Genomic DNA, 12,833 nt, shown 5'->3' with positions numbered 1-12,833 from the left:
GACAAGAAAAGACCCAACTTTCAGAACTTCCACTCTTGAGGGTGCTAATGGAAGGGGAGATACAGAGACAAGAACAGATACCGAGAACATGCCAACTCTGATTCCAACCACCCCAACCAAAAAATATCCACCTTGAGACTCTCTATATATTCTACTCTGTCTACTCCTATCACTAATACGAAATGAACCTACCAGATATAAACAGGAATTTAAAATCTGAAAACTACTCTAAAGAAATACTGCTTTGGAATGTGGATCTATTTGAGGAATAAGAAAAACTACTTGTAGAAACACAATATAATATGGACAGAAAGCTAGCCAGGAAAACTTGTATTCAAAGTACCACTTCTAATCCATACTGACTATGTTATCTTAAAAAGCAAGTCTCTTAATTTCTCAGGGTCCTAGATAGTTCTCTGAGACTGTAACCTGCAGAACAGGAGATAATTGGTTTTGACAAAGGGAATTCCACATTAAAATTCCCTATAGGAAAGAAATTATAGGTCCATTCCCCAAATTCCCAAAACTACAGAAAGAATCAATTGGATTTCTTCATAACTCTTTTAAAGGACTACTTTTGTTTGTTAAAACAAAATTTATTGGTAATTTTTAAATAATGAGCTAAGGCTTGGCCCTTTCCACTTAAAGCACTTTTAAATGACTATTTTTTTAAGCACTTGGGCTTTAAAAGGGCACACACTTGGAAACAAACACATCTTCTCATCTAAGAGTCAGAACAAGAATTTGCCATTCAGAGGTTATTCTGGGACACACTTCCCCTGCTTGCTCCTATGCTAAAGGGCAAGGGATGGTGGCTTGTCTTATTGTTTGCAAGTAACTGGTTGAACATCTGTAAAGTATTGTACAGATTTAAATTTGAGAATTTTTTAAATGATAATTCATATTTACAAAAAAGCTTTAAGCCAAAAGTTTTGTGTAAGATTCTCTTTCTGACAAGTTTCCCTGAGTCCTGACTGATGTCTGTATTGTAGGGGCAATCGGACTTTCAAAAATCAATAGCAGGTTCCTCTAATCAGTACTACAATGGGTAAACCTGCTTCTCTGTGATTCCATGTGGGGATGGAATCCACCTGGGTCATTAGGGGGGTAAATCTAGACCTCCATTGGATCCCCCCCTAAGCAGTGGCAAAGTAATAGGCACATGCTGTTCTTAAGGATTCCCCATTATCCATTTCCTAGCATCAGTAGACTCTGGTATTGATGAGGTTATCACTGGAAGGAAAAGGGAAGAAGACAGTTCCCAAGACCTTAATTGAATGATCATTCTGCATTAGAATCTCAGCTTGAAGGCTGATTGAATTCAAATCTTTCATGTTCCAAAAGAGAAAACTGAAGACCCAGAAAAGTGAAATCCAGGCTTGGATCTTAGGACTTCTGAGTCCCATGCCAGCAGGCCAGTCAAATGATGTGAAAACTAATTAAAACCATTGCAAGCTGACTAACCCAATGGCGATAATTAGCAGAGGCAGCCAATGACATGAGCAGAAAGTTCTTGAGGGAGCAGTCTCCCCTCCTACATTTTTCCATGGGCTGGAAAACTATTTCTGGGATCTCATGATTAAGAAATAACCTCCTGCATATGGCCGATTTCCATGTTATGTTTATTTTATCTTTCAATGTCACCTGATGAAAATACTGTTTTTATAATAAACAGAATTTGTGAGGCTGATTCTCACCAAAACAAAAACAAAAACAAAAAAAAAAAACCAAGTAACTGGTTGGTCTACAAAGTACTGTCTACCATCTGGAAGTCTTACTCTGCCACCTAGTCATTTGTTTTCAGAGAGCAAGGGGTGAATAAAAGCTATTCAAATCCATAAGCCATGAAATATCAAGAACATGAAAGACTCCTTTCCTGAGTGGAACAACACTTAAGGACAGGAATGACCAACAGACAACTTACCTCTCTTAAGGTATGCAGAATTTTGGATCGTAAGACAATACTACCACATAGCAGGCTAAGGAGCCAAAAAGTGAGCAAGAGTCCCGAGGACTGTACTCCTTTTCTTCTCTCACACTGAATCAAAAGAGTGGCAAGCATCTAGAAAAGAAATGAACACAAAACAGACACAGACATACACACGCATACACATACACACACAGAAGAAATAATTAAGAAGATGACATGTTTCTCTGAGTCTTCACAAGAGTCTGAGTGCATAACAGACTAAGAGAACCAAAAGAAGTTTCTCCCAGCCAATGTTACCCAAATTTAGATCAACAAATTTTTACTAGTAAACAAAACTATGACTATCAAACATCTGTATTTCTTAAAAGAAAAAGAAAAACCTACCAAGTGATTTTTTTTTTTAAAAATTGATTCCACCTTCTCAAGTTTGGACTTTTCCTCCTCCTCAGCTCTCAGTCACCTACTAATGATACACAGAACAGAGAGTACAGAAGGGAAGAGCTGGTCCACAGCAAAGAATTTATATACTTGGTCAGTCTGTAGCACTTTGGACTGGTAAACTGATCTAAAAAGGAGATCCAGAGACACTACTCTTATGACAGTTCCTTCAACACAAAAATCTATATCCCCACTTTTTAGCTTTTCTTTGAATCCCCAGAACTTCTTGTACCTGTCCTACAGTAAGTAATAAATGATTGCTGATGAACAATAATAAAAGCTAAGTCTCATTTTGCTTAACTACTTTAAGGAACTATACTTTGTTGTGTAAGACAACATTTATCAGTAATTTTTTTCAAGAAGTGAACTGAGGGTCAGTCCTTTCTACGTTAAGTATTTTTTAAATAAACTATTTTCCAAGAATTAAATGAAAAATATCACCAAGATACATTAGGGAATCCAACAAGGCATTCAGCTAACTGTGTACCATTCTAATGCATGGCCAAAATCAAGATATTACAATAACAACAATAAGACCTAAAACAATAAAATAATGATAAAAATATAAATATCATAATAAGAAAATGATGTGTGTGTGTGTGTGTGTTTGTGAGTGTGTACAAATGTATGTCTTATTTGATCCTCACAATAACCCTCAGGCAACCAGATTAGGGGAACCAAACAAGATTATTTATATGTATGCATGTATGTATTATATATATATATACATATATATATATGCATATATATGTATATATATGTATACACACACACACACACACACACACACACACACACACACACACAGCTTTGTCCATCCACAGTAATTATATACATGTTAACATAAGGGACTTTTCCTTCTCTATAAAAGTATTATTAGACTGGGGAGGCTAGGTAGTGCAGTGGATAGAGCACCAGCCCGGGAGTTAGGAGGACCTGAGTTCAAATCCAGCCTCAGACAAATAATTACCTAGCTGTGTGGCCTTGGGCAAGTCACTTAACCCCATTGCCTTGTAAAAAAAACTAAAAAAAAACTTCAAAAGTATTAGACTAGATGATTTCTAGAGTTTCTTCCAGCTCTACAATTCTATGGCATCGTCATGCCCATGATCCATTATTCTATTAGAAAGTCATTTTCCCCTTTCAAAAGGGCAACTTTCAGTGTGATAATTCACAATTCCCTCTAGATAGCTCAGTAAATAGAGCGTTGGCCCTAGAGTCTGTTTGTCCCAGTTTCCTCATCTGTGAAATGGGAATAATAAATAGCACCTATCTCCTGGGATTAGGATGAAATGATACATTTGTAAATCATTTTGCAAACCTTAAAGAGGCATATAAATGCTAGTTATTAGCTACACCAGCCCTGTATCACAGATCCTTGGTGTAAAACAGAATAATCCTCTATATATACCACAAATTCATGTGCTTTAAGTTTGTTGTTGGGAGATATACACAGCATCCAAACATACCAAGAGAGTATAATTTGAAAATAAGAGATGCCCTTATAATCATGACTTGTCACTTAACAGCTTTGTGGACGCATATACTCATGTTCAAAAATTAACTGACCACCCCAAAGTTGGGCACCAAGAATAACAGGGTAACTGGAATGATTGCAATTTAGATGCCTAGGATCTGTGGGTCCAGTGAGGATGATTTGGAGACAGTTCATGAGTTGTTTGTGGTAACTGTCATGTGGTAGGATGATTCCTATGGGGTAGGCTGGTTAAAGCCCCATGATTCCAGGATATTAAGCAGAGTATCCAGGGGATGGTAACATATTTCTATTGTTCCATCAACTGCACTCTAGAACTGCAAGTTACTTCTACCAGCTCAAACTGAGAAACATGCTCAACTATCCTTAGGAATAAATCCAATAGAATTTCTCTGGGTCTGGGGAAAACATAATGAATTAGAAACAGGATTTCCACATTTCCCCCCCCAACCCCCCACTCCCCATGGAAGGATGAAATTATCCTATGTCTGGCAGATTTGCTCAATTCTCAATAATTTCTAGTCCTTCTCCCATAATAGGATGAATCCCCAGTGATATCCAGGTAATTATGCCAAAAGTGGACATCAACAGAAAAAGGTTCAAAAAGAATGGGATAAAGACAACCTAGTCTGAGGGAATAAAACATAAGGAAATTAAGAAGAATCATTTGCTATTCAAGTCAGAAAAATTCTTCTTCTTCCCTAAAATCATGTTTCACACCCCACAAAGACCAACACAAGACAGTTCATACTTGCCATTGTTATGCCCTTGAGTGTAGGGCTGATTAGATACACTGGAGCCTTGTAAATGTTTTTCTGTCTTTCCCAGAAAAAGTAGAAAAGGTCTGCCCAGCAGTCTATCCATAGCAAAAAGCCCAAGATCTGGAATAGAAACAATACTATCATTGCTTCCCATCAGCATTCCTCATGGGGGGGGGGGGGGGGGGGGTAGAAATGGTAATCAGGGTCTCAGGGTCTTTCAGTCCACAAATGATTATTATCTACTGATTAAAGAGAACATAGTCTAGACAAGGAGAAGAATAACGGAAGATATATATATCTAATTAGGGAGTCAATTTCCTTCTTCCATAGTAGATTTACCATAGCAGATTTACCTTGCGTTCTCAAGAAAGTAAGAAAAAATTGGCCCTAAATATTAAGAGAATGTGACCAAGAGATCCTGGTCACCTTAAAAGATGAAGTCTTTGTTCTACATTGGAAGACAATACCCTGAAGGAGTGAGTACATACCCACTAATATATTAATATAAGTGATGAAATGTCCTTGATAAATGTGACAACATCTCCCTGGTAGGTTGCAAAGAATATTATTTCACTGGTGTATTTTTGTACACCTTGCTGATAACCATCTAACTGAGTCATTGCTACTGCAGATCTAAAGGCAAAGATTAGGGTTATACTCTAATAAGGAGATCAGTCAAATCTCACATAAGAGTAGGGATAACCACAGTGAAGTAAAGTTAAAATGAGGTAAACTCATGTAGAGAATGCAATCTTGGGGACACAAACAATCCATACTCAAATAATCAAAGGGGATACAAACAATCCATACTCAAATAAGCAAAGGTTGGACTGTTTTCAGGTCAAGCAGAGGCACTATTCCCCAAAAGTGGTCAACAAAGAGCAGAGTTTCCCCTATAGCAGCCTAAAATATGTATGTCAAGAATAAATTACAATTGAAAATATAAGTCCAAAAACATGTTTCACAAACTTGCAATTTGCCTACCATCCAGAAATATTCCAAGTACCTGGTTTGGCACAATCCCAAGGTGAATGCATGTTCCCAAATTATAGTTTCACGCCCCAGTTAACTCAGGTAAAAGGTTGAAAAGGAATAGGGAATCTTTCCTAATTTTCAAGGTTATTCAGAAACTTCCCTTCATTTTAACTACTTGTTGAAAAAAACTTTTAAAGTCCACTGTCCTTCCTTACTTTGTTTGTCCTTTGCATCTGAAGAAGACAATGATATCAGGGAGATGATGTAATGACATATAATGAATTGATATAAGTGAAGAGGGGCTGTGCAAAGCCTCCAGCCTGCAGCCATCTGAGTCCAGTGGCCAGATATGAATTGGGATAACTGAAGATGGCCCTAGATGCATTGGGAGACACTGGCCTTTTTAAGCTAAAGTAACTGGCAAGTCTCAGTTTCCCTGAGACAACACCCTATTCAGTGATTAGGCCTAGGTAAGAGAGAGATGAGGCAAAAAGGTCAAGAATAACCACTTTTACCAAGTCAAAAAGGAAAATCAAACTGGGAGGGCAAGACCCTCAGGGTTTCTTTACTGAGTACAAACCAGTGAACAGAACTATGTTGTCTTTAATGACCCAGTTGCATCAGTCTTAACATCTGTTGCCACTGGGGAAGGAACTGAGACAGATTTAAAAGGCAAAGAAAATTAAAATGAAGGTATTCAAAAGAATACTGCAAAAGAAACAGACATACTATTGAAGACAATTTTTTTTTTCTTAGAAATAATTCTTTGATAAACTTGTTTTCTTGTCACTGGCATGTCTCTTTTTAAAGTCAAAAGAAATTTCAACCACAATCTGAATGCTGTGTAATTATAAGGACTAAGGTTGGTCACAAAAAAGAAAAGCAGAAATACACTCCACTCATTTTCTTGGAGAGGTGGTAGCCTAGGGATGTGGAATGTAATAAATATTCATCTGCAAACTCTAAAACCTACCATTCAGAGATATTCAAATTATCTGGTTTGGCACAATTCAAGAATGAATGCATGTTCCCAAATTATAGTTTCACACCTCAGTTAACTCAGGTAAAAGGCTGAATCAGGGTAGGGAGTCCTTCCTGCTAATTTTCAGTACAAGATTATTCAGAAACTTCCCTTCATTTTAACTACTTGTTGAAAACCTTTTAAAGTACACTGTCCCTCCTTCCTGAGTTTTTTGTCCTTTGTCCTTGAAGAAGACATTTCACTTCTCCATTTTAGCTGACACAATTTGGCTTCCTTCAAGACCCAAAATCAATCCTATCTTTGGCAAGATGCCAGGCCCCCAGCTGCTAATGCTGTATGTGACTTATATGTGCTTAGTCATTTACATGTTATCTCCATGAGAATGAATGCTCCTTGAAGACAGATATTATTTTCTGCCTTCTTTATATCCCCAGTTTTTAGTACTTGCTTGTATTTGTTATTAGAGGAAGTAGTGAATTGGTTGGTTTTGTTTTAACTTTTTTCTTCTTCTATATGGGAAAACTATGCAGGATAGATGGAGGGATATGTATTCAGAATGACTGCAATAGCAAAACAACATGTAGCAATAAATTATTTTTAATTTCTAGCTATCTTAGGATTCTGGTGGTTGAATTTCAATTAAATGAAGTTTGATTGCCTACTCAACAGAAAGAGCAAAATTCTCTCAAGCATATGCTGGTGACCTCAACTTGTCTGTTCCCTCCCCTACTTCCACCCCCAACAAAACACACCAAGAAAAAATTCAGTCACTTACAGTTTTGCTTTTGTTGAGATAGGTCATTTGGATATAGCCCCTGTTGTGCCGATAGAGATAGAAGTAGTAGATTGGGAAGCAAGCCCAGAGATAAAAACAAGGCACCCATACCAGGATTGTATTCTGAAAGCACTTGGTGAAGTCTGGCTTATCAGTGTGCCAGGTGGTGTTCCAATCCTAGAGAAACAAAAAATGAAGTTCTGTTAATGGAATCAGGACACCAAGCAAGACCCATGCTCAAAGCTTCAGTGACTTCCTCTAAGGACCTGACCCAGACTCTAGAACCATGATTAGCAATTTTGACACCTGAGGAATGTACCACAAAACAGAACAAGGAAACAGTAGCCCAAGATGTCATAATAGCAGTTTTTTCGAGATAAATTCTTTTCTTTTTTTGGGGGGGGAGAAAATGAAGGAAGGGGAAAGTAATGGGAAAAAAAGACTTTATGGCCTTGGAGATACAAAGCCCTCTGAAGAGACCCCCTCCACCAGTCACTATCCAGAGGAACACCAACCTCAGCACCACATATCCCACAATGAATCAAAATTCAGAATATGGTGGGTGCTAGTAAGGAGGAGGCTTGCCTATAGTAGACTACTGAGGGAAAAAAACCTGCCTTTTGACTATTTCCTCTTTCAATTAATTAGTCTTTACAAATAAGTGCTAAGAATTCAGTTATTTCCACTTGTTGAAAGAGAAAAAAATACTGTCAGAATCCTCTAAATTTCAGGAGAGAGTCCAGCTGCATTCTTCCAGACAGTAAACCTTGAGAAGAGAATATCCAAACACAATCTTATGGGGAAAATAAGACCAAAGTAGACAACGTCAACCAATAAACATGAAAGTACGAATAGAGCTACATCTTGCTTTTACATAATATTTTAAAAATTCCTGGAAGGGTGGCAAGCAAATTGGAATTTTTTGCAAATATTATCAAATTTCAACATATGCAAACAAAAGTTTTCTATGGTGTTCTTTACTTGTTAGATTTTTAAATGAATTCTAGAATCATAGAAACAAAGAACATTAGAATTAGAAGGGACATAAATAAGAGCTAAGATTTTTTTAAGGAGTCTTTTTAGGGTCACAAAATATTAAGCATTTGTTAACTAAAGAAAAGACTTTATAAAGGAAAAGCATTGAGATTAAAAAGTATTTCAAAATAATTGCAATAAATAAATAAATGGCACCATCAAAACAAACTCTAACCTCTAAGAATAAAAGAAATGCAGATGAAAACTCTGAGGTTTCACCAAATCCCCCTTGCAAACTGGCAAAGAGGACAAGAATGCAAACAGTCATTAGAGGGGGCCAAAGAAGACACACTAATACACTGTTGGTGGAGCTATGGAGTGGCCCAACTTTGAAATTATAGAAGAAGGGGCGGCTAGGTGGTGCAGTGGATAAAGCACCAGCGCCGGAATCAGGAGTACCTGGGTTCAAATCCGGTCTCAGACACTTAATAATTACCTAGCTGTGTGGCCTTGGGCAAGCCACTTAACCCCATTTGCCTCGCAAAAAAAATCTTAAAAAAAAAAAGAAATCATAGAAGAAAAATACTGAGTATGTTGAACTCAGAAATCCTACTATTAGGTACATATGCCAAGGGAATGAAAGGAAGTCTTGGTTCAATATGCCAGAATGGCAAAGAAGTAGCCAAGAACTGGAAACAAAATGAGTGTCCAATAACTGGGGGACAGGTTTTACTGTCTTTTTAAAATTGTCTATAATGTAATAGAATTACAGTTCATTAAGAAATGAGAAATAACAAATGACAAAATTATGAGAAAAATGCGATTTTTATGAAATGATAAAAATCAAAATGAGCCAACAAAAAGAATTATACACACAACCACTACAACAATGTAAACAAAGACATCGACAGTGGCTTATCTGTCCTTAAAAGAAGAGCTTGACAACAGGGAGGTGATGCCACAACAAACAAGTGAATTAGATTGGAGTAAAGGGTGCTGTGCTTTCTCTGCTGGGGTCAACTGGGTCCAGGGGCCAGATATAGATCAGGACAACTAGAAATGGCCCTAAAGACAATAAAAAAAGACCTTGGTCTTTTTACACTAGGTCTTTCCTGGGTCACAGTTTGATTAAGGCAATGCCCATTCAGTGATCAGGTTAGGCAAAAAAGATGAGGAAAAGAAGCCATGAATGACCATTTCCAAAAAAAGAAAAGACTAGCTCCTCTTTTTTTTTTTCCACTAATGGGTTCTGAATAGCTAAATGACTAGTATAGCTAAGAAAAATCTCTTCATGGCAAAAAGGCTGGGAACTAGGAAGGAGGAAGCATTAATAAAGCATCTACTATGTGCTTAGTGCTTTAAAATACTATCTCATCTAATCAATCATAAAAGATACTGTTATTATCTCCATTGTACAGCTGAGGAAAATGAGTCAAAGGTTAGGTGACTGGCCCAGGATCATATAGCTAGTATCTGAAGTCAAAATTGAGGAGAGAGGATTGAAAAGAGTATATGTGGAGACAAAAGGTATCAAGTATATAAAGAAAATAAAAATAAATGTTCATAACTCAGCAAGAAAAATCTATGGCAGGTTATCAGGAGAGAATTTCTCTTATCATATGCTGTACTCCAAAATCCTGGTCTCCCCTTTTCTTTAATTAATTTTTCAGTTATGTTCTGCTCTCCTTACCTTTGCAACGGTCCACTCCCTCCTCACCTCCGTTTTCCCTCCTTCCTCTCTCAACTTCACCTTCTTTCCTATCCTGAATTTAACACTTCAGCTGCTATCCTCCCAAACCACCTAGTAATCATTATATGTACATATATATGTAAAAAATATACACACACATATATGACATTTTTATATATATACAAAAAGGAAGACCATATATATGGTCTTCCTTTTTTGACAAGTAAAGTCACTGAGAGCAGGTATTGTTTTATTTTTGTTTCTTTGTATCCCCTCCCTTGGATTAGAGGCTGGAGGTGGGACTGGAGGAAATTCTTTATACACACCTCTTTCATTTAAGGAGGGTAGCCAATTCATCATTTTTTTTAGGTTTGTTTTTTTTTTTTTTGCAAGGCAAATGGGGTTAAGTGGCTTGCCCAAGGCCACACAGCTAGGTAATTATTAAGTGTCTGAGACCAGATTTGAATGCAGGTACTCCTGACTCCAGGGCCGTTGCTTTATCCACTGCGCCACCTAGCCGCCCCATTTCAGGTTTTTCACCTGCTACAGGACTTCATCATACTCTAGGGCCTGGAGATTAGCCTTTCTTCTTTTTGTGGTCTAACCACCCTTATCCTGGGAGCTCATTAAAGGCCTTCTTTGTATCTCCAGAGCTTGGTACTCAGTGGCAATTTATAAATGTTTAGGAACTGACATAAATGCTTGCCGATGAATTGATTTATATCCCCTCAAGTAATGATAAAGAAGTACTAGCCTCCTTAGCCAAAAGTTGACCCTCCATTGGGAAAATTCACTTAGACTGATAGAAAAAAAAAAATTCTCCTCAATAGGTTCATGAGACATGAAAAAGGACATAAGAGTATCTGAATATAACATTGACTTGATCAAACCTCCTATAAGGCCAGAAGTATGTACCACTATGGTTGAAACCCAAACAAAACATGGGCTTTGGCAGCACAGACAAAAATTCCTTTCACCTGGAATGACCCTGATAGGAATGACATTCATATTACTCATGCTCTATGGAGTCACACCTACAATCCTATGTGGCTTCTAGATTAGGAAACTTCAGCAACAGTGCTGGACCCAATTCCTGTTGTGCTTTTCTCCCTGATCACTCTGGTATACCTCCCAAATAGAAGGAAATACCCTTTGGTCTCTGATGGGAGGGATATCTGCTTACAGTATGAAAACCTCAATTAAGTTCAATTCAAATCTTTACCAACCTACAGTGGACAGATGTCCTGAAGGTCACAGTTATACAAAGGACATTCTGAGAGTACTACTATGTATGACAAAAATAAAACCAGGAGCTTTAAAACAGAAAGCCCAGTGACAAATGGGGTCAAAATAGAGGAAGGAAGAAGGGTGGAGACTGAAAAAGGGGAAAGCACCAATTCAGATCTTGAACTTTTGCTGCAGACAAAAGGAATTAGCTAGGGCCACTGGGTCTTTCATTGCATCCACAGCAATCAGTATTGGTTATACATCTCCTAAAGTGTCTGGTGGGAACTGATCAAGGGGGCAATGATGACCTGTAAAGAGTTAAGAGAGGGGCCTCTAAAGGAGAAATGACCAGATGTTCCCCTTCTCAGGAAAGAAAAAAACAGCAAAATCAAACCAAATATGGATTTTTAAATGAAAAGGCTGAATTATTACAGTCTGGCTTAGGAAACAAGACCACTAAACACAAGATAAAGGTCAACACAACATAATTAAATGTTATATTGTATGATATTAAGAAACCTGTGGGGTGGCTAGGTAGCGCAGTGGATACAGCACCAGTCCTGGAGTCAGAAGGACCTGAGTTCAAATCCGACCTCAGACACTTAATAATTACCTAGCCATGTGGCCTTGGGCAAGCCACACTTAACCCCAATAGCCCTGCAAAAAACCTTAAAAAAAAAAAAGAAACCTGTGTACTGAATTATAAAAAGTTCTGTTGCTTCAATGGTGCCCTATAACCACTTACCTTACCCTATACCTTAACCACTATAGCACCTTTCTGACTGGCCCCTTCCCCCAATCCAATCTCCCCCTCTCATCCCATCCATCCTAAATTCTATTGACAAATTAAGATGAACACGGTCACTTCCCTGCTCAGGAACATAAAAAAGACTCTGTTTTGTACTACAATTATCCCTTTCACATTACAATTTTCTTCATCTATTCAAATCCTACCCATCTTTAAATTCCAGTTCCATCTCCTCGACATCTTTCAGGCCTCAATGCTTTCACTCTCCTGAAAAATTGAATTTTGTGCTGGTTTTAATTACTACTTTTTCCAATAGGTACATTGTTCTTGTTCCCCCAACTAAATTTCTATGATCAACTCTCAAGGACCACTTTCTTCAGAAAGTCTTTTGTGACTTCCCTCAACTCTTATCTTTATACATACCTGTGTATCAAATTCATGTTGTGTATGTATACAAACATATATACATACACACTCACAAATCTCAGGTAGAATGTAAGAGTTGTGATTTAAGAGGGACTATTGTCTCTAATTTTCCTTTGCATTCCCAGCACCTAAAGCTATGCCAAGCAGTTAGTAAACATTTAATAAATATGTGTTGGGGCGGCTAGGTGGTGCAGTGGATAGAGCACTGGCCCTGGAGTCAGGAGTACCTAGCTGTGTGGCCTTGGGCAAGCCACTTAACCCCATTTGCCTTGAAAAAAAATATAAAATAAATAAATGAATGAATGAATAAATAAATAAATAGATGAATATGTGTTAATTGAAGTTGGATTGGAATGCATTCTAACCTTACCTCTTCCTTAGAAATCTGTATGAAGCTTTTCCTGATCTCTC

The 12,833-nt window shown here is 37.7% G+C and overlaps 1 protein-coding gene across 1 annotated transcript in view; it reads right to left on the bottom strand.

Moving 5' to 3' along the window:
- ABCC1 (ATP binding cassette subfamily C member 1 (ABCC1 blood group)) overlaps positions 1 to 12,833 on the bottom strand; it is a 152,179-nt gene that overhangs the window by 102,744 nt on the left and 36,602 nt on the right. The window contains exons 2-4 of the mRNA XM_074196489.1: positions 7,357 to 7,533; positions 4,619 to 4,744; positions 1,925 to 2,062 (exon numbers count right to left, since the gene is read on the bottom strand). Coding sequence (XP_074052590.1) covers positions 1,925 to 2,062; positions 4,619 to 4,744; positions 7,357 to 7,533 — 441 coding nt within the window. The remainder of the gene's footprint in view (positions 1 to 1,924; positions 2,063 to 4,618; positions 4,745 to 7,356; positions 7,534 to 12,833) is intronic.

Source organism: Macrotis lagotis, chromosome 8 (genome assembly GCF_037893015.1).
Source record: "Macrotis lagotis isolate mMagLag1 chromosome 8, bilby.v1.9.chrom.fasta, whole genome shotgun sequence".
Classification (NCBI taxonomy): domain Eukaryota; kingdom Metazoa; phylum Chordata; class Mammalia; order Peramelemorphia; family Peramelidae; genus Macrotis; species Macrotis lagotis.
This window is presented reverse-complemented; position numbering and strand designations above follow the sequence as displayed.